The sequence below is a fragment of the Phasianus colchicus genome, chromosome 8 (genome assembly GCF_987193195.1).
Source record: "Phasianus colchicus chromosome 8, bPhaCol1.hap1.1, whole genome shotgun sequence".
NCBI lineage: Eukaryota > Metazoa > Chordata > Aves > Galliformes > Phasianidae > Phasianus > Phasianus colchicus.
In genome coordinates this window covers 19,042,911-19,069,255 of record NC_143443.1, presented here as the reverse complement: position 1 = coordinate 19,069,255, position 26,345 = coordinate 19,042,911, and the positions used below count along the sequence as shown (strand labels likewise).

The 26,345-nt window shown below is 40.0% G+C and overlaps 2 protein-coding genes across 3 annotated transcripts in view; one reads left to right on the top strand and one right to left on the bottom strand.

The window, feature by feature from the left end:
- C8H10orf71 (chromosome 8 C10orf71 homolog) overlaps nt 1-26,345 on the bottom strand; it is a 76,170-nt gene that overhangs the window by 46,453 nt on the left and 3,372 nt on the right. The gene's annotated exons all lie outside the window — the stretch shown is intronic.
- On the top strand, nt 1,563-25,200 carry TMEM273 (transmembrane protein 273). Of its 2 annotated transcripts, XM_031607674.2 has the most exons (6): nt 1,563-1,698; nt 6,237-6,284; nt 7,060-7,170; nt 8,450-8,474; nt 19,292-19,318; nt 20,014-25,197. In XM_031607674.2, exons 1-6 carry the CDS (start codon nt 1,644-1,646, stop codon nt 20,057-20,059), a joined length of 312 nt encoding a protein of 103 aa, XP_031463534.1. In that variant the 5' UTR covers nt 1,563-1,643; the 3' UTR covers nt 20,060-25,197. The 2 variants fall into 2 exon arrangements, with proteins under 2 accessions (XP_031463534.1, XP_031463532.1); XM_031607672.2 differs by lacking the exon at nt 8,450-8,474 and having other exon boundaries at nt 20,014-25,200.

Genomic DNA, 26,345 nt, shown 5'->3' with positions numbered 1-26,345 from the left:
CTCTGAACAGTAATAGTGAAGCATACATGCTCAACAGTGCACAGCCAGCCAAACGAGTTATCTGAAACATTTTGCAGACAACCAGCAACAGGATAAACCAAGCAGCTTTAGAGAGTTCAGCCAAACAACTCATATTTAAATGCTTAGTTTATTCTTTGAAGTAAGAGAGCTAGGCCAGTAGAAAAAAAAAGCAAGCAAGCAAGCAAGAGGGTCAATGTTTATGTTATTTATTCCTTCCATTATAGGTTCTCAGGATCTTAAGAGCATGGGATCATTTGCTGATGATGTACAAAAACACTGTGAGTTTCTAATTGGAATCTTGATATCTTTTACCTTCACCTGGTGCAGAGAATTTTATTTGGTTTTGGATTTTCCAACTCTGATCCCAGATAAAACCACGAACAATTAGAAAACAGCAGTGAATTACAAGACAGCCATACATATGCAGTCACTAGCATTCCTTATAGCCTACAATGGCCCCATTAAAAACAGACTTCGGGAAGGAGGGCTTTACAGTTGTATTTTTCTCAGCAAAAAAGATATTTTACCCTGTCTGTAGATGCAAGAATCTGCTGAAACACTACCTCACAAAGAGGAAGAAAAGGAAATATCCAAGAGATTTTCTCTTAAAAATTTGCACTCAAGTTTTGTTTCCGGTTATTTTGATTTCATTATACAAGCAGCTACATGAGATGAAGGTACTAGACAGCAAAAGATTAACATAAAGCAGAAAAGCACATCAAGAATCAAAAAGTAAAAGTAATATGGAGACCTTTCAGAGACTGCTGGATGAGGTAGGGAGTGGGCAGTGTTTTGTGTTTTCCATGCCTAAGGAATAGACCTGAAGTGACTTTGGAAGTATAAGTCCATTTAACAGAATGTGTTAATATTTAGTTACATGTTTTACTGTCATTTGATTTTGCAACAGGTTAATGTGTTTGAAAATGTGAATTTTCACAAAGAAATTTTTTTTTTTTTCCCCACCATGGTCCAACAAATAGACTAAATCTCTAGAGGTCTCTTCCAGCCCCTACAGTTCAGCCAGTAAGTTGCTGTTTTTCAGTTCCTACCATGTCTGGACATTTTTCTAGGATAGAAGTGGCACTGATGGCTTTCTTTTCCTAGGACTCACTTGTAACGTATTTGCAGCTGCGGTGAGATTTTTCCACTCTGTGTTCAGCCAAGTACTCTTCTCCTAAAAACATTATAATGGCATAAACGTTGACTTAAAATACATAAAAATAAATAGGCTGGCAACAGAAGGTTCTCCTTCTAAGGCAGAAAAGCCACTTGCACCACACTAGATGTAGAAGATTTCATCAGAGACCAATCCACTCCGGTTGAACTTTATCAAAGTTGTAAAAATAAATGTTAGCATTTAAAACTCCCTTAGAAGCCAAATAGCTGAATGTTGCTCTGTTTATCTTCCCCAGAGTATATTTATTTATGATTATTGTTTATATATTGAACGTAAGCCCAAAAAGAGAACTTGTTTGCAAGTTTAACTATGCAGGATGTGACTGTTACTTCCCTGTACACCACGTGACCTGGCTTTTTTTTTTTTTTTTTTGTCTCCCTCTTCACTACAGAAGAACTAAATTCAGAAAACTCGGGTGAAATTACTCTGCTGTCAAAACTTCATAATGACCTCACAAACAAGCTGGATACCAGTCCTAATGACGTTTCTTCTTCTATTACGTAAGTGGTCTATTGTATTTCTTTTTCATCCTTTTAGAAAGGTGCTTTTTTCCCCTGACTTTTGTGGGGTTATTTCCCAGTATGACTGTATGTATGTTGTTTAAGTTGTTTAAGAATTTATTTAGAACTCTGGTCCTTAAGGAAGGAACTTATGTTGAAACAGTGTAGAATTTTATTGGGTTTTCTAGCCAAGATTTCCTAGCTTGAGTACTAAGGCATCATCCAGAAGACATCCTGAAGTTAAATGCATGCATCTTTGCAGATGAGATGGCAAAGCTGCCAAGCATCTTGTTTGGCACAATGCAGGAAAGTAGTTCAATGGAATATAGGAAGAAATTGATCCACACGCATGCTACTTGCAAACCACTTTTGGTCTCTGTCTCTCTCACAGAATGTTGAAGCTCCTGACTCAGGATGATGCTTCTATAGCTTTCAAGCCAATGCAAGGCTTTGTCATCCTCATAACTTGCCTCTTGCTTCATGGTTTCTCAGCTCCATTTTTTGTAGGGAAGAAGTGGGTCACACAGATAGGAAGTATCATCAGAACTCAAGTTAACATTGGGGCTGAGGTGGACTACCAGAGAGGAAGGAGTTGACAGCAACTCCACAACAGAAACTAACATGGGTTATGGTGACCTCCAAGACATTAGGTAAGGGGGCAGGCACCCTCTGGTGGCAGAAACCTCATTGCCACCAAACAGACACCCCATGCAACCCTACTTTGAGCAGAAATTCACCTGTCCTTGGGGAATCCCACAGGTAGTTTTCCCTACCTGAAGCACGCAGAGCAGCCATTCCCCCTAGCATTCACTGGAAACATGCTCCTGCCTCTGCAAGAAATCCTATCAATAGGTCTAGAGCAGTGTTCTGTCCTCATTCCAACTTTCTTAGTATGCATAGAAATTTGTCACTCTCACTACTATTTTGTTGGCTTTTGATGTTCTCTGCATCTTCCTATGGATGCTCCGAAGGACCCAGAGGAATGAGGCTGTTTGCCACAAAGGACGTGGGTAACCAGCTGTGCTTATAGATGTGAAGAAAATGTCAGCAGCAATTGCTCCCTATTACTGACTAGCTATTGCTCAGCAAACAAATAGTGCAAGTTCCATTAATACGGCAATATTTCCCTGGAGCAAGGAGATGTAGACCTAAGTACAGCAAGACATGCAAAAGCTACTTTACAATAGATACAGGGAAAATGCATTGACATGCCTCCAAGCGTTACACAGAAGGGTGCAGGCAATGCCATATCTGTGGGCCTTGGATCGAGAGGAGCCTGGCAAGGACTAGAGGAGTTCTGGCCTACTTGTAGGAGGGACACTTGTCCTCATCTATTTCTGTAGAAAAGAATAGAGGAAGGAAACCATTTACACGAATGTGAACAGTGCCCACCTTACAAAATTTAGCTTCAGCTTCAAATTTTGCTGCATCAAACACCAGCCAATTTATCTATTTTTTTTTTTTTAATAATGCTGTAACATGATGAAAAGTACAAAAATTACAGCAGAGTAGCAAAGTCCTAGGCTGCAGCAAGAGAGGATTCACTCAGATGTAGCAGTCATTAGCACAGAAAAGGAAAAAAAATTGCTTACCTTCAAAAAGCCTCACGTGTGCAGGAATCTCCATCAAGATACCCTTGCCTCCACTGCCAACGCTTAAATGAGGTCTGGGAAGGGGGTAGATCCTGGCTTTACCTCTTCTGGCCAATCAGGAGCATTGCATGCACCTGAGTTCCCCTGGGTTGGCCCTGCCTTACCACCAGGTGCTCAATCACTGCTTCAAGCCATGACTCAGCATTTCCACTACAAATGGTTTTCAGGAATTGTTTTCAGTGCAGTCATTGCCAGCAATACCTTCTTTGTTGCAGTCATTCCCTGTTTGACTATATAATTACACAGATACACACTGTGAGACCTTTTATTCCACCTCACCTCTGAGATTCCCAATTATTTTCTTCCTTCCCCCTTTGCTTCCCCCCAAAGGAGGCAGATGCCAAACCCTTGGCTACTTCAGTAGGCCAGTTGGCCACAAGGCCAACCACTATCTTCTCTACTGAGAATGAGAAATCTGAGAGGGAGGAGGAAGAAAGTCACATGGAAACAGGAGGCAATAGAAGGGAGTGAGGAAAGAGCTGTGCATCAAGGCAGACAAGGTGCATGTTTTTATTATGGGAGGAGATTTTATTTTTATTATTACAGGAGATTCAGGTCCACCCACAGTCTGGGGAATATTTATATACATATATGGTGCAAATATATATATATATGGATTCATCACCTGCTTGGCTGCTTTACTTCCAGGGTAGTAAATAAAATCATGGCTCCTGGTTCAAACACAAGATGCAACATCAACACAATCAGTATCATAGAACAACAGATGGCATTGCCATCTGTTGGCATACATGTTTTTATAAATCCAGTCTGTAAATACAGTCATATTTCCATGAACTCCAGGCCTATTGGAACTAGTGTGGCCACTTCCCCAGTTGGTATCTCCAAACAACCACATAAGAGTTTGTTTGTTATCAGTGGACTTCCACTGTCCCCTTGACAAGAATCAATTCCACCTTCTAAATATCCAGTACAGATCATTGCAGACAAAATCATGCCATTGCAGATATTGGTAGAATTACACGTAGAATGTTCTATTAAGGTACCAGGACATAATTCAAGTCACTTGCTGCTTTACCTCCTTGGCATTCTGCTCCCCACCCAGATATCCAGTATTGCAGATTAGGCTGGATTTAGGCAGGCAAACTGGTCATACAGTATCAGTAAAACTCAGTGGTGTCTCTAACACAAAGTCATCTACTGCATTATGTCATCTATTGCATTATGGTGCAAATTTCATGTTATGTATGAGTCAGGCACATTTGAGGGGTCAGAAAGCTCCATCGGTTACCTTGAGAATGATCCAGAAGTCACTCCAATAGAGATATCAAAGTCGTCTTCAAGGTTCTATGACCCAGAAGCAAATCTTGTCCAAGTTCAGAGGGTCTACTGAAAGGATGGGAGATAGTCTGAACCCAAGTATGAGAGCCAGTCAGAAAGCTAGAACTGGGCCTGGGGTGCTGCAGAGCTTTGGGAATCATTGCTATGACCCTTGAGGATTGCATCCATCCCCAAGAGATCAGAGCTGAAGGCAGGACTTAGATCAATCAGCAACATGCATGTGTATGGGTTGATGGCTATGCTAGATGATCTCAGTGGTCTTTCCAGTCTTAATGATTCTATGACTGCATTAATCCATTTCTTTCCACCTAAGGAAAATTCAAAGCAAACAGAAGACTGCCATCTAACACTCACTCCTCAAAAGCAAAAGGTTTTCAAGGAGCATCCAGTAAATGATATTAAATGTTAATTAAAATCATATTGGAAGTATGAACTGAAAACATTCTCTTCAGTCCTATGGGTTTTCAGAGATTTCCCTCCCTCCTTTTTTTAAAAGGAAACTAATAATTAAATCTCAATATATTAAACTGACCTACATAAAATATTCCATGTAAAATATTATTTCTGCCATAAAACACATAATCTGTCACTGGTTTAATTCCATTAGAAAGCATACATTAAGGTCTATGTATTATGACCATTAGGATAATAAAAGTAATACAATATAACTTTTATTATGTTTGAATTTGAAACATTCTTCATATGAGCACAAAGAATAATTAGAGAGGTGGAAGAAAGGTGGCTTTTTAAAAATTATTTTTAATTTATAATGAAATAAATTCACAGGCAAGAGCAAAGAGACTAAAAGAGACTGATTGTGAATCTTGAAGCCCAGGAGATTTGCTTTTTTACACCAACAATGTAGTCTTAGTTTTATTTATTTAAATTTCCTTTTCTTTATAACTTAAATTTTGGTCAGGTTAAACAAACATCTTTGTGGTCATATCCTGAAACAAATTCCTCACACCTCCCAACCCCTACCCCAAAGCATCATTTTTGAATTGGGATTTTTGAAGAGAAAAGTGTTTTGTTTCTGTCTGTATAAAATAAATTTCCAGACATTTTGATTATGAAGAACAGTTTAGAGGAAGAAAAAAAGACTTTCAGCTGAGAATTACAGCTCGCAAGATACATTTGGTTTAAAATGCAAGAGTTTTTTTTAAGCTTCTCTCCATAGCTTTGAAGCGTGGTTCATAATTTATGAAAATCTGGGATTAGAAATGTGGCTAAGATCAGTAAATAAAAATAAATCTGTTCAGCGCCACCCAATAGATCAGATTTTTTTACATCATAGCAGAATTTCCAGAGCCCATGCTCAGCTCAAGAGAGTTTTCAGCCATCTGCAAAGTAGACTTAAGGTGGACTCTCTAAAAGGACCAAAATGATTGGTTGCGTGGCTTTGGGAAGAAGAAGATTATACTTCAATTTTAAAAACAATCCTATTTCTAGCATTCATTTTACTGGAGAAGAAATGAAAGCACAGCCACAAAGAAGGCAGAATGACTGATACACCACTCTCAGTTTTATCCAGGTAGATATAGAACATTTTTCTTGATGTCCTAACAGGCTAAAATATTTATGTTTCAGATTTTTGGAGAGCAAAGGTATATGCTTCTGGAAACTCAGAGGAAATAGGTGAGTTCATGGGGAGATTTTCACTTCCAACAGGAAAGCAAAAAACTATATTCCTTTTTGTGTTATATATGTAGAAGAATTCACATGCTTTTTATGTATAGAAAATCATACTCTGCTTATGTGCCTGTACTTTTCCTAGCACAGTAAAGTCTTGCCATGGGACTATGGCCTTAAATATTGTGTACGTAAATATAACAAGCATAGGTAGGCCAAAGCCAAGAGTAGCACAGATCCTGCACATATGCAAGCTCTCAGCCTGATAGATGAAGGTGGACCCCTATGGTGCACACAGCGTTGCATGAATCATTATATGCTTTGCAGTTTACACTTTAAAAAAAAAAACTTCCTCCTAGCAAGAACTCACAGAACAGTCAGGAGGCAGGAATATGAGGGGTTACAAAGTGAAGGGCAGTGGGGATTTTGGTATCCATTTTGAGGGAAAAATTGGAGTTGTAGCTATAAAACTCAGCTGAGACCTGGACACACCAAATGCTAAACTTGTTCATTACCATAAAACTGCACTGAGCCCCTTAGCCAACAGGTTTGTGCAGCTTCATGCTGTACAGGGGCAGTCTGGTATGTTAGTATTCTCAGCTAACCAGTCTGGCTCAGCTTTGTCAGCCCCTTCTCAAGAAAAGAAAACCAATAAAAATAAACAAACAAAAAAATTTTAACTTTGCAACTTTGTGTTACCATATCTGAAACACAGTTCTGCTCATTAATTAGTGGTGTGTATTCACAGTTTTTTTTGTTTTTTTTTTTTCCATTTTTACAGATTTCACATATCTTATTATAGGAGTTACTCTGGGAGCCTTTCTAGCAATTGCTTTTATAGCAGTAATAATTTGCATGATCAAAAAACAAATGCTTGACCATGTCTTCAGAGGTAAGAGAAATTACTCCTGATTTCTTATTCAGAGTTCTAGATTTCCTTGTGCTCTGGATCAGCAGATCTGAGCTCTGCTGTTAGGAATTGCATGTGTGTTGCAACTCCAATTTTCCTCTGAAGAACTATTCTAAAATGTCTGAAGTGCTAGGGAACCCTAGAATTCACTTTTCAGTGTAACTAAATCGGCTATTCCACTTAACTAGAGAAATATGATTCACTACAGCTTACTGCCTGGGTATCTTTTTGAGTAACAAATTTTTAAAACAAAATTCTACCTATTCAATGTAAGTAAAAGAGTTTGTTGGATTTGTAGGATGGACAGGAGTGGATTTCAAAAAGCAACTTTGCAGCTCAAGTTGCATGCAAAGCACCAGCTCTGTGTAGTTCATTTTTCAGAACAAAGGAATTCCCCTAAACTTAGCAAATTTCCAATACTTTAAAAATAAAACAAGTTATTAATGATGTCAATCAGAGAAATGGAGTGAGAGAACTCAGTGCAGACAGGCTGCTACAGAACAGGATTGGGAACCACTCATCCATCCACCATATCTAGAACTTGGTTCTGCAACTACATCTTCAAATTAGCTTTCATGTGACAAACAAGAAGTGATGTACCAGCATCCCAAACTGTATAACTACTAATTCAGCAGTTCACCATGACCCAGCCCTTCAACAGCAGATACAGCCTCTTGCTTAGTAAAAAGAAGAGCAGAGCTGTCTTAACTATCAAGCACGAAGTGGACTGAGCTCCTCAAACCTAGCCTTTTGGTCTCCATCATAGCATAGATTCAATGCCATTTTCAGTAAATGCTGATCTCTTAATGGATATTTTTGCAAACAGACTCCCCAGGTACCCCATGAGGACACAAATGATACTGTAATGCCACTTCCTGAAAGACAAATGGCTGATGTCTTCTTTATGAGCAGTACACAGTAGTTCTAAGAGGAAACTACTTCCTCCTAATTTTCATCAAGCATCTGTCCTTGAAGTTGGTCCTCATTACACTCTGAGGATGTACTACAAACTCAAAACAGCTAAAATAAAAACAAAAATAATGTTGAGAAAAATTGTCAGGAGGGATTCCAGCTGGAAGAACTGAGAAAAGTTTTAGGAATGTTATGTGGCATTACTAGTATCAAAGAGTTTTACTTCAGACAGGATAGCTTTGTCTACTTCACCACCTGTTCTGGTTGCATCCTCACTACTTCTGAACAGGCCTATCACCACTCTGTTCCTTGTTTTTTAACTAACCCTATTTTCCTGTTCTCTCTTTAGAGTCAGAGGGCAAAATGGATAGAAGGTAAGAGTAATTGCTCCTGGGGTTTTCTGAGGTGTAGTGTGATATGCCAACTGCAGTAACTAACTCTGCTGTCTTTATGCATGATGCTTCCCTGCAGCTGTGATTTAAAAGATAACACAACATACCTGCAGATCTCTAGAGGACCATGCTACCCATTTGTAATGATCAGAAAGATCAATGCTGTGGAATGGTGATATAGGAGGTGTAATGACAAAGAGACTAGTGCAAATGGAAAGGTGTTACAAAGAAAAAGGAAAAGTACTCACTAGTCTCTGAAACTCTAAGCTCTCAGGGAAAACTCCACAAAGGAGGGATCTCCAACCAGAGAACTTTCCCTAGTGCCAGTCAGCCCTTTAAATGGGGTCTAAGAGAGGTGCAGCCAGGCTCCACTCCTTCTGGTCACACAGCTGATTTGCCTTCACCTGTGCTCTCAGGGCTGACCCAGTCCTTTCCCCAGGTGCTCAATCAGTGGTTCAGGCCATGACTCAACAGTTACCATACACCAGTGCATCTAGTGGAGCAGAATGGAAAAGAGAAATCCCATTCAACAGGAGTTTGACATGTAAAAACTAAGAAAAAACACCTCAGTAGGATGAGATTCTTTTTAAAAAGTAAATAGTTCAAATGCTTTTGATTCTGCCTATTTGTTTTGTACTACATATTATAATTGCAAGTTTTAATCACCAACCCTCCAAAACAACAACATCAAAAAACAAACCAACAAAAAAAACCCAAAACCATTAAATGAATTACTAGGTGAAAGCCAAAGGCCTTGTTTCAAGGGTTTTCTTTCACAGTTAGAATTTTTCCATATTTTCTGTTTTTACAATACTGATATTTTCAAAAGTGCTTTAGATTAAATATATACAAATCCAAGCAAATGGCTTTGTCCAGTCACTATGACTGGACCAGTTCTGAGATCTCCCTTTACCCCAGGATCTTACAGATCAAGTGATACCGTGATCATTCTGGAAGGGATACGTTTTTACCCTTTACTTTCTTTCTCCCTACCCAGAACCAGCAAGTCCGCTGTACGTTTTGAGCACCTAAGGGGCTCATAGATACGAGAGGCAATGCCAGACTGCTTGGGAGATGGCTGCTCCTCATCTGAGGTCATTCAATAGGGAAGAGATGTACAGAGTGGGAAACATAGCCTGCAAGTCTGTTGGATCACAGTAATCTGCGGGAGTAGATGATGTTTTGTGTTTCTCCAAGACATTTTATAAGTAACTAGAAAAGAGATTACATAAATTAATCAGCATTCTCATAAAGTGAAGGCAACAGCTGTTCTCAGTGACCTAAGAAAAGCCTTTTAGCCTCTCTCAGAGAGGTGGATGTGAGTGCTAATAGGCATGTCCCCATCACAGCCATTCCTCACAGAGGCCATACAACATATGCAGACACTCAGTTGAAGATCAAGGCAAGGACATTCCTTGAGAAAAGTACTTCAGTGTTTTGCTTGACAGAAAAAGTCCCCAGCCTGGAGCATATGATGTTTTCTGAGGGAGATGCTTTCACAACCTAACCCAGCTAATGAGCACAGAACCCATTTCCTTTCACATCACAGAGCAGTCAATCTATTTTCTTGCAAGGCACTCACAATTTCTGTCTATCAAACCAAAATAAATTAGGACTATCATACAGTCAGAAGACAAAACATCGAGCATGCAGTAAGTTGTTTCTGGTGTGCTAAGGACAGTATGGACAGCAGTGAATGAGGAAGAGCAGGTGAGGAAGAAAACTAAAGCAAAACAGAAACCATAGACACCAGAGTCAAGAGAAGGAAGAGAATAGACAAGGAGAGATGTATCTGAATGAGATACAGATGGCATGATCCATGAACATTCTACGTTGGATTTTGTTTAACTATCATATGGCTGTCTCTTTTGTATGATATTTCCTTCAGAGACAATATGAGCATCCATTATGCCTTCCCTCTGATCTTCCTAGGGGAAGCGACTGATTTTGTCATGGCAGCAAAATTTAGCAGCCTTAATGATGGTCTTACACTGGCCTCTCAGATGATTCCTTGTCCCAGTCTGCAAGCAGTTGCTAAAAGGTAGAAGTTCCCAGTTGCATGTTAAAATTCTGATATTCAGGCTGGAAACAGGATGCAGTGCATATAAGTTTTCTGCCTTTGAGGCACTGACACTGACCAGTGAGAGAATCTGTAATTCCAGAATATTTGGGGGCAAAACTATGTATGCTAAAGATGATGTTTTTTTCTGTAAAGTAGAAAACAACTGGAAATCAACCATCTCGTCTTAGTTGTACTTTTTAATTTTATTATAGCACTGAGTACTCCTTGTTCACTTTGAGGCACCTATGTACTACTCCTTAGTGGATTTTAAATAGGTTCTATAAAACAGAAGCTGATCTGAGGAAACAATATTTACTTTTACTGGTCTTGAGGAAACCATTGTTTTGTAAGTGTAAGAGTCAGTACATAATGCAAGCCTCAGTGAGTAACAAATATGTAATTTGTTCTTGTTTACCTACTGTAATGATAGAGTAGCACAACTGATAAAAAACAATGCTGCAGATGATGCAGCATGTACATTAGGCTCTAAGGAGCTTATGAGGATATGAGTGAGAAAACTAACAACAGTATTACCTGTGAAATGCAGCCATTCTTGAGATAACACCACTTTTTAGCAAGGAAGTATATATTGTAGTTTGTTTTATAAACAAATCTATGCTATTCCACATCTCAGCAAAAACTAACTTGTTTTTGCACCATCATTCTTCAATATAAACTACCTAGTCACAGAAGAATCAAAGGGAAATGCAGCATACAAAATCCAATGTCCTATTTCATCTTTTCTCCTACCCTTTATAGGAGGATCTTTCCACAGGACTCTTATCCATTCTTTGTAGGACTCAACAAATGGTGGTATATGTTTTAGATCTTAACATTCATCATTTAAGTGGTTGAGGACATATGTGCATGTCTAAAGACAAGATGTATGGGAGGGAGCTGTTCCTAAAAACTTGAAAAATGAAAAAAAAAAAAAAAGCAAACAAATAAAAAACCTTACAATACACGAACACCGCAATCCCTCCGGACACTGGACCAGAAACCATCACTTTTTTGAAAGCCACATTTAAATATCATAATCACCAAAGTTGGAAGAGACCTCCAAGATCATCTAGTCAACAGTCCACAAATATTTTTTACATTGAATGCTTACACTGTAAACACTACAGTATTATAAGTACTGTGAATTTCCACAAGAGTAACAAAGCTATATGCTCATTTTATTAGATTCATTTTTTCCTATAGGTCAAAAGGATAACTTCCCATTTACTCAGGTAACATGATAATCAGATCTAACTTAATTTTCAGTACTGGCTTCAATACTCTGAGGACTCTAATTCATGGCATTTCTAGGCCAGTGGCTCATTCTGGAAAAAACTTTTGATAAAGAAAACACCTCTACCACAAATTACTACCTCCTAAGTTTATTCCAATCAATCATACAGGCATTCTGAGTGATCATCAGTGTATCACCTCTTTAGAAATGGAGAGGAGAACTGGTATATCATCTGCAGACAATTTTCTACTTGATCACCGATGATTGCTCAGGGAAAAGTAAAACAAAAAACCACCACCTTAATCCAACTGACACCACACTTGCTGAATTCATGTTCAATGAAATTTTGTTTCAAATTTCACATATTGTACCCATAAGTGCCTCAAGCCATCCCAATGACTGTCATAAACTTAGGTGGATGTCATCCAGGGCAGCGCCATCATGGTCATCAAACTTACACCAGTCACAGGAATGTAGAGAATCCCCTTTCATTCTAGAGCCCTGGAACCTAACTTAAGAGAAAACACTGCAAGGTCATGTTTTCACCAAAGTCAGACAGCATTCCTACGTGTCACTTTCACTGCTTTCCCAAACCATTACAACAGAAGCGTTTCTAGCTCCATATGATACCAAAAGTTCACTGTGAAATAACTAACATTGTTAACCTCTTTATTAAGTCAGGCATATAACAATGTGACTTAAACAATCAGTTCATAATGGTGCTCTTAAACACAATGGAATATTTACTAACACCTGAGAAGAGAAAGAGCCTTGAGGCAAGCTGCTGTCAACTAACAAAACAGTAATTTAGATGTCAACTGACAATTATTTAATGTCCTTTTTTTAATTAATAGCTCATGTCAGTTTCAAATATCATCTTGGTGTAAGCTTAGTAAATTATAATGCCTAAAATTTCATGCAAGTTTAATGTATTAATAAAAATGTCTGGGCACATTTAATGCTAGCAATATTTTGAGTTAACTACAGTGTATGGCAGCCAGATTTATTCTGACAGGAGACAAAGAAAGAGGCATACAGAGACAAGGAGAAGGATGGAGAGACAGAGGACATGGAATAAAATGGAACAGGCACACATTTGAGCCTGCTGAAATAGCTAAAATAATCTGTTGCCTCAACACATTCTTGTCAGCAATGTATATCAAAACTCATCACGCAGCTCTGTGGGCTCTACAGGCTCCTACGTAAATCACTCAGCATAAGATCAGGTTTTAAATGCAATGCACAAGTCATTCTGATATGTGAGGGAGCAGCTTCAGAACTGCACACACAAAGTACCAAGCAGATTGGTGATTTTCTTTTGCTATCCAAAGAAGCATCTAGATGTTCTCTTGAGTTTACACTTGATTTCTTCCATTTCTTTCCACTGCTGGACTTTTCTTGTGAAATGCATGGTATGCATGTCAGAGGATTCTTTAGACAAAATGCAGAGGGCTTGGAAATAAACTAAGTATATGTTTTAAATCTCTTTTTGGAATGGAAAAACAACTCAGCTAAATACTGTCATCCTTGCATTATTCTCAGCTGGTGGAGCTCTTCCAGTGGGTTGTAGCAGACCGTGCCCGTTGATAGGAAAAACCCTCTTTCCTCAATCTGACCACACAAAATCTGTGCACTCCAAGCATGAGTGATGTACCTTCCTGGTCATGTCAGATTTTCATAAATAATAGTAAGGTCAATAAGCAATTTCTAGGCAGTAAGATACCTAAAGACTATAATTAGAAGCAGCTCCATGAAAAACAGTTCTCCTTTCTTCCTACACCCTCATGAAACAGGCAAAAGATGTCCTTTACCAGCAACAAATCACACAGAGTGGCACATGATGGCACTGTGTATTTTCCACGCACATAAAGGCTCACTACACCTCAGAAATGCAGGACACAGTTGTATCTCCAGCTAAAGATGTTCCTCTGGGAGGGAAGGTTTAATTTTAGCCACATTTTGTTTTAGCCTACCCCGTTTCACTGCATAAAAGGAGACCGCAGGGATGGACTCTTGCACTGTATATCCCCATTTAACAGAGGCAAATTACAATTGCAGAGTGCAAGAAGTGTTTTGTACAAATAACATATTACTGTCCAGGCTGCTGGCAATCTGCGAAGGGCCTGCAGCTGAGCAAACTCTCAAAGCCCCCATGAAATGATAACCTTTGAGGCTGAGACAAGGTTCAAAGTCATGGCTCATTGCTTCCATCTAACCTCCCTCTCTAAAGCCAAGGAGAAACTTCTTGAAAGCCTCCATTCTCTATGTTGTTCAACTCTAAAAATATTGCTATGGATTAAACAGGAGGGAAAATCATCCATTTGGAAAATACAAACATCAGAGATAGAAGGCATTGCAAAGACTTGTTTTAGACAATGAAGCACAGGTTTGAATGTTGAGCTGCAGTTTCTTCCAGAAGCTCCATAGGTTATAGAAACTGTCTCAGCCTATACATTTAGGTGTATGGGCTATTTTCCTATTTTATTACATTTGGGCTTGTATTCAGCTGCACAGATAGGCAGAAATAATGAACATTAACAAGAACTGATCTAAGTTTCAGAGCTTCTCATCAGGTTTAGAGTCATAAAGAAAGAAAAACATCATATTTTCAAGTGGAGAACAGTTCTTAGTTTTCTTTTGATCTAAGTAGTCCAGACTGGTCTGTAATACCATGAACTGCAGGAAGCAATCAAGCAGACATAAGTCACACCACTGACACTATTAGCTGAAGTCTGAACTCAAAAACTTAACTGGTGACCTTATTTTAATGCTAAGGTACTTGAGAAAGACTCAGGGAGAAATCCTTCAGAAAATAGGGCCAAAATTCACAAATCAAAATCTTTAAGTAAAAATGCATTTAAAAAAAAGAGGCCTTGCCCTTACTTAAATGCATCATGGGGAATGGTGGTGCATGGGGAAAAAGAATTAAGATCCAGAGTGCGGGCTGTGCAGGACTCTGGGCTCTGAAATGCTCTGCAATGGCTCAGCCCCTGGATCAGTTATCCACACGTAACACTATATGTCCAGCCTCTCAGCCACTCTACTATCCATTGAAATCATATCTGCTTAAGATGCAAACACATACTGCTGCTATACTATAGGCAAGTTCACAGGAAAAAGTTCTTGAAATAGCAAGATGCCAAAAATACATCTGCAAAGGAATTCTATTTTATAGTTACTAATCAGAGTAACCAAACTCTTCTCCACAGAAAATTTTTAAATGAAACAGGAGTTAACAGAGACTGCTATTGATTGTTTTAAGCCATGATAGAGCAATTTTTTTTTGTGAATTTTAATTACTTTTCAGTGCAGCAATTTCCTTCTATGGTAACATGTCAGCCTTGGAGATGCATGTTTTCTTTGAACTAATCTGATGTTAAGAGGACATACTTTCCAGAAGTAAGGTGTTTCATTTTTCAACGTGGAGATATCTGGTAAAAGGCTAGTCCATTCTCACTGTTTCATTCATGCCATGGCCCGTTTCAGAATTTGTTCAGACATCTGTGTGGATGCTGCCATTCAGTGCTATTGTTCCTCCCTACAGAAGCTATCACCACTTGAAAGAAGCTTTCTCATGCACATTCATGGAGCATCTTGTAACAAAACTGAGGCATCAAAGGGAAAAGAATTAGCTGTAACTTGCATCGCTGTTCTCCTTAACTTCTGTCATCCAGGCAAACCCAACTTCCCTAGCATCACTGAGGCACCGGCATCTGTCCTTGCTTTCCTAAAACAAGCTTCTTTTACTCTCTTTTTAAACTATGATGGTCAGTGTTTTTTCCTGGGTCTGGAGAAAAATCAATCATTCAGTAGGATCCCTGACACCTTTAGGGTCAAAGATCAGAAAGTTTTCTCTTAACGTTCCTCAGCTATACATACCTTGAGCTATTCTTTCACCATTCATACTTTCTCCAGAAGACTTTCTCAATTTCTCCCAACTAATGCATTCTCCAAACAGCACAGTCATCAAGTCAATGGGTTTTCATCAATCATTAGAGGTTTACAAATAAGGAGAAACAAAGACATAGCCTCCATAACCCAAATGAGATTTGCAAAGAAGGCATCTACTTTACCAAATCAATCAAAAAATGATCCTTTGTGGTCTGCTTAGATGGCAGAGTTTCCCTTTGCACTGTCACCATGAAAAAATATCAGCAGTGAACAACTACTGCAGGAATGTGAGCAGAAGACAACTTGGAGAGTTACTGTTCACTCAGGCAGTGGGAGTGCTTTGACACTTTGCTAAGGACCAGTACAAACCTGCCCAAAATGAGCCCAGTCCAGCCAATATGCTGGAGCGGGTCTGATTATTTGCTCAGTGTTAAGGATAGACTGAAGGTTGCATTCATTCCATCAATTCTTTGGGAAAAAAAACCCAAACAGGTGTTCTCAGTATGCACTCTGGGAACTGAGGTCAATGAAAAATGTTTAAAAGCTACCCAAAACTGTAGTCATGCCTGTGATTGCCAGTAAACATACATAGAAATAGGCAAAGGTGGTCTAAACAAATTCATGTGTATTTGTGTAACTACATTTAAAAAAGAAGGGCAAGTAATCCTAGTAAAAATGGCTGTTTCAACCTCTTGCAAATACATAATTGCAGAAACAAATTTTAAATACCCATTCACTGTTAAGGCAAGAAATGAAGCAATAAACTGGCTTTTCTACCTAGTTCTGTAACTATCTTGCCTAGCAGAAGGTTGCTCTTCTGAACAACCTTGGCAAGTTACTTTTGCTCAGGCTACCCTTTAAATAAAATGAAATTAATCTTTATAATTACATACTTCAAAACCAAGGACACTGAGCTTTGTACTGTGCTGTGAACACCAGGCTTTAAAAAGCAGTGCTAAGGCAATTGGTAGGCACTTTCAGGCCCTCAATGACTTTAGCACTATTCATGAAACCAGTGAATATTTAATATACAGATGCATACGCACAGAAGCAGTATTATATACACACAGCCCAGACTGTTAGGGTTCATTAAATCCCATTCCAGGATACTTCACTGATGCCAGCTATCAGCCTGATGGGCAGAGCCACACTTCTGGCTATTTTTTCCTCCTTCCTGGCCACTTTCCACATTCTCTAGGAGAGCATCTGCCCCAAGATGCCTGTGCTCTCATCAGATCTGGGGGCTGCATTTGCAGTTGACCTTTCTACAGCTGCCAAACAGACAGGAATCCTTATTCCTTCCTCCTCCTCCTCTGCACAACTGTTTGAGGCTAGTCCTGAATAGCTCTAAATCATTTGATTGTAAGAGCTGGTCCCAAACCTGCTGAGTCAGGAGAATGCTTTCCTGGTAATATTCAGACACCTGTTGGAGGCAATTCCTTCCACAGTCATCGTGGTCTTTGCTGGCAAACCCGCTGGTGCCCTGACTCCAGCACTAAAGAATTTTGCCTTGCCCTGGAGCTGATGCAAACCTGAATGCAAGTTCACAGGTGGAAGACCGCCTTCTGTGCTGCTACCAATACCCACCTGGGGTAACTCCTGCCCTGGCTGCTGCAGGGCAGAGGGCTCCTGCTCACAGAGAGCACCTACCCAGCACCCAGGCTAAGTCTGTCTTTCTTCTATCACTGCATGCACTCACCTCTATATTTCCTGTGCATTTTGTACGGGGCCTCACTGGGTATCACAACTTTGCAGCCTGGTGTCTGAGAGCTGAAAAAAAGACCAAGTGTCACAAAATGAAACTCTGACTTCTGCCTTGCAGGCTGCAAGTGCCTGGGGGGTCTGTAGGCTATTTGAGGGGTTTACAGGGCCTTAAGGCTTTTCACATATGTTTAAATTGGGCTTAAATACCATTCACAGATGGCTACACTGTGAATGTGAACAGAAAGTGAGTATGGATGTGTAAATAGAAAAAGACAGAAAACCACTAGCTGAAAAGTAACTATTTTCGGTGCATTAAATCACAACACCTGACCCACTCCCTAGTTTGATTTATGGTACAGAAGAGGTGGTGGAGCCAGCAGCAACTATCCTTTAGTTAACAGTACTACCTTTCAAGCCCTTGTGAGCTGGGAGTGAGCTTCCACTGCTCTCTGGAGGAGAGCATGGTATGAGTGTGAACTGTTCCCAAAGGATGGTCCCATCTCAAAGAAGTCCTGCCTTGCTCCCCACTCCCTCCCAAAACATCTGTGTGCTCTGCCCTGGGAATCTGACCTGCTGCAAATCTGCACGGCATAGCAACAACTACTTTTAGTGAGAACAGGCTGCTCAAGGATGGCCAACACAAAGGAAGCAATGGAATTCTAAAGCCAGTGTGCTTGGCAAGGCTGGACCACCTTTTGTGTGCCAGCTGGCACTGCCAATTGTGGGAAAGAAGCCTGAGAGTATCAGCAAGAAAGCCATTCCTTGTAAGCAACTTACCAAATACACAGGGCAGCTCAAAGAGCATCAGCCTCCCAAGCAGTCTTCTCTGCTCCTCCCCAATGCAGAGAATTCAAATTATTTAGGAATGGGCTGCCAATCTCTTCAGAACAGAGCAGGAAGACAGTGCCTGTCCCAGCAGCTCCCTGCCACCTCCCCCCAAACACAGGCAGGGAATGGGATCAGGTGAGCATCCCTAAACCTAACCCACTGCTGATTCATTCCAGTTAGCTCGGATCACTTTGCACTGGCCTCATTTTGCATTAATCAGCTGCCATGGCCAGAATAAAAGCTGAATTATTACTATTACTTTAATGTCTACAGTTGCAGACAGGCAGAAATTTGTGTGACTTAATTTATATGCTTAATTTTGTGTCTTTTTATGTGTATGTGAAGAAATTTTGACAAGTTCATAAGCATTGCAGACATCAGGTCCCTGATGGTGTTCTCAAGTCTCTCTCCTCTCTGAAAAGAGCTGGTATTTAATTGTAATACCCAGACCACAGCAGAGCAGTGTCTCTACTTGGAATTACTTTGTCTGCAGAGTAGCCTTACTGAAGGCAAAAGAGACAAGCTCCAGGAACCTGTGGGCTCTGTATGCTCTCCTGTGGACTTTATGCCCAGTTCAAGCTAGAAGATAGCCGATCAGCTCTTAGCTGTTTCTTATGACACAAATGGTTGGTACAGCAAATTTCACATTAATAGATAATTTCAGCACAACTTTCAAAAAGAACGATGTGATAAAACTTTTCTCAGAGGAGGAAAAAGTTTGAGGCACGTTACAAGAAATCCATCCCTGGTTGCCTGATGTCCTGCGAGGTATTTCTTTAGCAAAATCATCAGAAAATGCTTAGGTAGTATTGAAGGAGGGGGGCTGAATGCCGTTCCCCACCGAGTCACAAGATCAAAGAACGTTAACAGCTGAGGGCTGCAAGGCACGATGAGATCTTACTTCCAAGCACTGACACTAGATGGAGTAAAGCTGAATAAAACATTAAGAGGAATGAAAGAAAGAGGAAGGAGGAAAAGTTCCTGCATTTCACTAGCTGCAGACATGTTGATGTTTTGCATATTTGTTGTGAAGAATGCACTGAAAGCTGCTATTAATATTTTACTTGCTTTTCTTTGCAGGTCAAACATGGGATCAAGCCAGAACAGGTGTGTTTCTGTGTGCACGTGGGGCTGGAGACAATCTGCTCCACCATTTTTTTTTTTTTACTGACACCCAGAGAGTTCAAGTCTATCCTGTGTGGGCTGTGACAAGCCATACAGCTGCCTCATTCTCCTGCATCCCAGCTACACAGCTGGGATTCCTCAGCATAAGGCATAGTGCAGGCTACCTACATTATGGCTCGACTGTGCTGCAGAGCAGCTCCACATGAGCAGCCACTGGAGCAGTGAGCTCTTGGTGCTGCAGCAACAGTGGGGTACATGAGCTGTTTCCCACTGATGATGATGAGAAGGGGTCTGTGGAAACAGCCCTAAGGGCAACGATACAGTGCAATCCTCTCATCAGGATGCTGCCCTGAAGTGCATTGCATGCCCCTACCTAGCAGCAGAGGGGGAATTTAGAAGTCACATCACAGTCAAGATCCTTCATTCATTCTGTTAGCTCACTAAGGGAAAACAGGTACCTCCAAAGAGACAAAGATATATCTAGGAAAGAAAAGAACAAGTGGGAAGGACTTCATGGATGCAATTACAATCCCAATAATAATTCTGTAGAAATCCTGTAATTTTTCTCTGTATAGCACCCACCTCAGTTTTTATAATGATGCTATGGATCATTTTTAGATAAACCAACACCAGAAAGTTAGCATTAACCTGTAACGTTGTCTTTTCTTTTTTTTCAGAGATGACACCAACACACCAGAACAGCAAAGTACAAATAAGCAATGATCCTTTTCCTATTGACAGTTACCCAGTCTGAGAATCAATGGATATCTCTTGCCCATGAACAGGAATCTCACTAGCAGTAATTCCTTTCTTTGTTCTTTAATTGAAAGACCAATTGATTGATTGATTACAGGATGAGCTTACAGTGCATGCTAACTTCCATCACCTGCACCACAAAGCCCGTAATCCCCAACAGCATGCACAAGAAGGAAACGTAGGAGGAAAATAAACAAGATGAGCTCTGCTCATTAGCAGATCCTGTTTAGTCTGTGACAAGTGTATGATCGATTTCTAAAATCAGTTAAATTCAGGGTAAACAAAAAGCTAGCAACAGTACATTTCAGCTGCAGAATTCATAGTTGTGCTCATATTTCAAATGAGGTTGAATTATCTTAAAACTCATTCATTTGAGGTTGAAGTAAGATGGGAAAAATGATTTGTGTTAATTTGAAAACATTTCATTCACACTAAAGTTTTATTTTTTAATTTTAGGATCAATATCTTTTGTTTAACTTTAGATGATAATGTTAATTACAGCTATTTTAAATGAACTGTGGTCAATTACAAACAAATGTTTTTCATGTTTTGCTTTTAGAAAATCGAAATTAAGATATTGTTGTATACCCAAAATAAAAACTTTCTAGACATCTGAAATGAAACGTTCCATTTCAGCTTTCTACAAACAAGCCAATCCACCACTTCCAAAATCCACCCATCTTCATTTTTTTTGCAGTATAAAACAACGCACCAAATTCAATCTGAATTCATGAATAGTTTCAGTCTCTAACCCCCTTCATTCTTGTTCTAGCCTTGTATATTCTGTTCAGTTTGTTTCCATCAGCTCTGCATTACTTGGTTCTAGTTACAGCCTTCTTACACATGACAAGAAGAAAGAAAGGCAACTGCTAGACTCAACTCCAGCCTGGAAAATCCGTATCTTATTAAAAAGCGTGACTTGAAAAACTCATGGATACCAACCCAGTAATTAACTTCCAGACTGTGAACAGCCACAGTCAGCCCTACGTGTTATAGACAGAGCTGATACCCTGAGTAGGGGCTCAGAGTCAAAACTGTCAGGAGCAGAAATATCAAAATCATGTTTCTATGAGGAAGTTATTTGCTAAATACTAATTGAAACTGAAATGATTTAGATGTATTTTTGTTCTGACCATAGCAAGTCAGGTAATGTTTCCAAATGTACAAAGGAAACCCTATTACTTGGATTGTAATTTTTTTGCATGTTTTGAACAAGAAAATGTAAGTTTTATTTCAGAGAAAAGTGATATATTGGAATAATTTCCTTGGGTTCCCTAGGTGTCTGTTACCCACTTCAGTTCCAGTGCAGTTCATTAGTAGCATTTGCTAATGGATAAACTGAATGTGATACTTGCTAGTAATTGTGTGCGTCTACATGTGTAAGTGAATAATCCACCTTGTAAGGTATCCGTTAATTGATTTGCTTCCTTTAGTACCATTTTAATTAAGACTTGGAAAAGAAGAGAGCATGTGGTCAGGGAGGGAAGGTATTACCTTCCCTTATTTGTGTAAACAAACATTTCTTTTGCATCATTTTATTATTTGACAAGAAATAACGATGAAAATAAACAAACAAACAAAAAAGGATAAGTTACAAGCAGTAAGGGAGAAAGGCCTGGAGAATTAGTTAATAATCTAGATCAGGCAAAGGCACTGGTCTGGAAAATACATAAATCTGGTCCGTGTGACGTAAGAGATGAGCCAGATTCAACTCCTCCCAAACAGAAAGGACGGCAAATTTGCTAACAATCAAAACAGTTAAAATCTGAATCTTCTTTGGTCTCTCATTCTCATGGCTATAATTGAAGAATCAGAACATTTTAGTTAAGTATTTTTTTGTTTGTATTTTACAACCACACTTAAATAAATACAAAATAAGGTTATTACAAATACTTCCACTAGCTCTTCTCAAATGTGTGATGACATAGACCAGGTATGAAATACCAAGTGCCTGCTAATGCAGAATCTAGAACCACAGAATCATTAAGATTGGAAAGGACCTCTAAGATCATCTAGTCCAACTACTGACACCATGCCCACTAACCATGTGCCTCAGTGCCGCATCTCCATGTTTCCTGAACACCTCCATGGACGGCGGTTTCCTGAACACCTCCTCCACCTCCCTGGGCAGCCTGTGCCAATGCATCACCACTCTTTCTGAGAAGAAATTTCCTAGGTCAGAATAAAAGTTCACCTTCTCCAGAAGCCTCTTTGCCACAGTGGCTAGTAACAAACGCCTGCACAAAGTCTAAGCCCAGCAAACACATGCCTCTACTTTCCTAGAAGATACTACTGGCCTCCAGCATGCTTCTGCTTAGCATCACTAAGCCAAAAGAGAGGTTGTCGAGTTTGATATCTTCAGATGAACTTACTTTCCGTAGTCAGAAGTAGTGGATTCCACAGAAAATATATCTACTAAAAAAATAGAGGCCTCACTCACTGTTACTACATTAGTGAATTTGCATGGTCCCTACTCCCACAGTGTGAAAGCAATTCCCATACTCCTAAGAAGACATGTTCACAATTTATAGAGAGGGGAAATGAGACATGGAGGTGCCAAAGTGCTGTGCCAAAGGCCAATGCAGCCTCAGCAGAGCAGAGAATACAGACATTTTCCAAGTCCAACGTGGGAGACCTAATTATTATTATGAGACCATCATTCTTCTTTACTGCTACCTCCAAGAAAAATACTGCTTTTGGAATGGTTAGATGTTAAGTATTTCACCTTATTGAATATTATTGGTCTTGATTCTCATATTTCAGGCTTTAAGCCATCGAATATCCCTATGCCTTCATTCACAGCTGTATCAAGCACTTACAGCAAAATCAGTGGTATTGCTCTGGGGTTGAATGCTGTGTGTAATAAAAACAAGCCCAAATGTTTCACAGGCAAACTGTGGTATAGTGTGCAGGTCTTGTCTTCTGCATTTAGTTATAAAAATATCTTCCCTCCTACAAGTCATGCAGTGCTTGCAGGAGGCCAGCAATGTTTCATCTGCATTCCTTACACTGCTGCTGGCAGCACTCTATCCTCATGCAGGAAATCCATAAAGCCTTTCACTTTACAGATCAGATTCCACTTATCGCTATCAGAAATCTTTCTAAGTCAATGAACAATTAAAATAATTACCTTTAATCATATTCTTCAATTACTCCACAGCACCAAGGGAAGACTCATAGGACTGGGACCAGATGCAAAGATACTCTGCTGTGATTAAAACTAGCTGAGTTGTTCCAATGACGATAAAATACAGACAATTCACCCCCTCTGGGAGAAACCCCTGTACGTTTTAAGCAGTTTCATATTTAAAGTCATTAGAGTGGCTCAAAGAAATGAATGGATACCTATGGGGACTCTTTCAAAAGAGGTGCCACTTTGAAAGGGATATAAAGCAGAAAACAGCTACTCAGAAGAAAAGGCTGCATATTCACAGGATGAGCAAAGCAGTTGTCAGTGCTGGGCAGGCTGGTTGATTAATCAATCTATCCTCATCCTCCAGGTATCTCCAGCATCTCTGCCTCTGGGGGCTTGCTGTCCCTACTCAGGCCTTTATATGAGACAGTACTGGTGGCTTTTTGTCCAGGGGGTAGTTGCAGGTTGGCAGAACAGTCAAGGGACTTAGCCTGGGAACACCAGGGGAATTGCTTTTGATAGCAAACTGATTACAGAAAGGAGAACTAAATATAAAAGAGACCTGACTGGTGTTGGGAAGGTACAGAAAGTGATTGCAGAAGAACAGACATAATACATGAACAACAATCACCTCAAGGGAGTGTTGTAACCAATTCAGAACCAACAGAGCAAGCAGACTGCCCCCCTCTAAGTTAAAATACATCGTGCTCTTGGGCTTGTAGAGAATAGCTGGAAGCTCTGATCTCTGCTGTAACATACAGGCTCAGAAACCAGGAAATCAACAGTAATATTAGTAACTAATAGTAGTAATAATAATTTAAAAAAACAACCAAACACAAAACTTCTAAATTGTCAGAGCTATTTTGTGCCTGCTAGCAGACATTTGAATTTTCAGAGTTGCAAACACAGGCTCAGTAAATGGCAGGCTCACACCAGCTTGCTACTGAGAGGCAGTCACTTCCCAGTGATATACACCAAGCCCAAAAAGTTTCTGTTGTACCAAGGGCAGAAGCACTTTTGGACTTAGCGTCCAAAATGTCTGTGCCTGGACAGACAGCCCACGCTGGGCTGAGAACCTGCAACTTGTTGCACAGTGTCCCACCTACGCTCATCTCTGCTTAGTGCTGGAGCTTGAACCACAGCAGCATCCCAGCAACACCCACTAAAACTGGGCAGTCCCAGAGCAAATGTCAAAGCCTTCTCTTCAAGGAGGATTCACGTGGTATAGCCACCAGCAGTCCCTAAGGCACATTTTGCTGAAGGGTTTAGAAGTGTATCACATTCAGAACTTGTCATGGCTACAACTGGTTTTAATTCTACTGTTGAGTTTAGCGGGAGCAAGACGAAGATATGACTGTACCATCCATGTAAGCCATAGATGTCTTCCCACCCTGACTAAGGAAAAATAAAAAACCTCATCTTGTGGTCTTGATTATTCATGAAGTAAGAACCAGTCATTGGCCTAGCGGCATGCGGCTTTTCAGGCACCTTCCTTGGGAATGTCACTGATCTGAAATGGGAAGGAACTAAGGGAGACTTGTCCTCAGTGGGACCAAAGAAAGCATCCACAGCTCAGGGTGAATCCAGAAGCAGAAACAAATCAGAATCAGGCTCAGACCAAATAACAGCTGCTAGTTCCCTGCTCCCAAGCTTTCCTACTGACTTATTTATTATCTTCTTCTGCGTAATTTGTCATAATCTCTGACTCGTCAGGCCAATTAATCATGCTTCAGAAAAAATGAGATTTCTCACAAGGAGATTATCTGTCTCTGACAAACAAGGGATAATTCAATTAGTTTCCTTTTCTAAACATTTATTAACTGGTTTTGGTAAATTAGTCCTTTTTGTAATTTAGCTATAATTTAGGAAGATTTAATATGTCATTAGGCACACCAAATTCTGTGTTAGTATAACATTATGGCTGAGATTTTAATTGCCCTAGAGTCAGGAACTGTATACATAAACGGCCTGATTCCCACATGGAAGCAGCTGATAGGAGGTGCACAGTGCTCTATAGAAATTCTCCTTAAAATCTCTTTTTCCATGAGTTAAGCACATGCTAAAGGACTCTGGAGAATAGGATGCTTTCTCTGATTTGGGTAAAAACTGTCAGAGAGAGAAATATTTGTGTATTTGTTTGCAGATCTTTTACGCTACACAGTTTCATAGTATACCTGGACTTCACTCCCCTAACAGTTCTCAAAGATGCTATTTCCCTAGAAAAATCCTAGTATCTAACCAGCAGCTGATGGTGACCTGCCAGCTGAGAATGTCTTCTGTTTCATTCTGGAGGAGAATGTAAAAAGGAGTTATGTTTTCTAGGCATTTTGGACTCTTCCAATAGATACGATTTAGTGGCATTAAAGAAGTCAACATCACTTCATACTGAGGGTAAAAATCAATCTCTTGCATGCTGGGGGAAATTAAAAGCAAATCAAAGTACCTGAGTCATGTGGGAATTATAAAGCATATGAGAAGAATCAGATCCAGTGTTAAAGCAGTGTTGATTAGTTTTTCACAGCAGGCTCACACTGACTTTCTCCAAACTGAAACTGTAGAGTCAGCTGAGGTGTATTCATCCCTGCACCGTGCAGGCTGCAGCCTGGCTGTGGTGTGGGTGCAGAGCTTCGCACCTGGTCGCTGGAGCTGTTGAACTCAGGGCACACCCACTCGGAATGTGCCCTCAGGACATCTTTACAGACAACACATTCGAAAGCAAGAACCCGCTATGAAGTGATGGGATTTCTGGAATCTTCCCTTCCAGAGAATTTTGGAGCTCCATTCAAAGCAGCCTCCTCCCACCAACTTCTGACTAGGTCAGCCCCTGTCAGAACGTGGCAAAAGGGCAGAGGCCACCAAGACAGCTCCATTCCAGTCACTTTAATGAAGTCAGGAAGCTGGAAAATGCCCATTCTTCTCTACAGAGTGGATCCTGGTGCCTAAGAAGACACAAAAACCTGTTTGAAGATTTTTCCAAGGCTGGGATGTTCTCTCGATAACTCTTTATAGATTACCTAACTATAGCTTATTTAGCTAAAAAGCCATGTAAGCACACAACACAGATCTGTTCAGAACCAGACTTCAGTAGTTCTGCTGCACCCAAGACAAATTTGCTTACAC

Excerpts from the sequence above, each read along its gene's own strand:
- TMEM273 (XM_031607672.2), top strand. The coding sequence starts at position 1,644 with ATGACCTCACAAACAAGCTGGATACCAGTCCTAATGACGTTTCTTCTT. Across the intron at positions 1,699-6,236 it reads GACGTTTCTTCTTCTATTAC|ATTTTTGGAGAGCAAAGGTA; the intron begins GTAAGTGGTCTA and ends TTTATGTTTCAG. Across the intron at positions 19,319-20,013 it reads ATGGGATCAAGCCAGAACAG|AGATGACACCAACACACCAG; the intron begins GTGTGTTTCTGT and ends CTTTTTTTTCAG.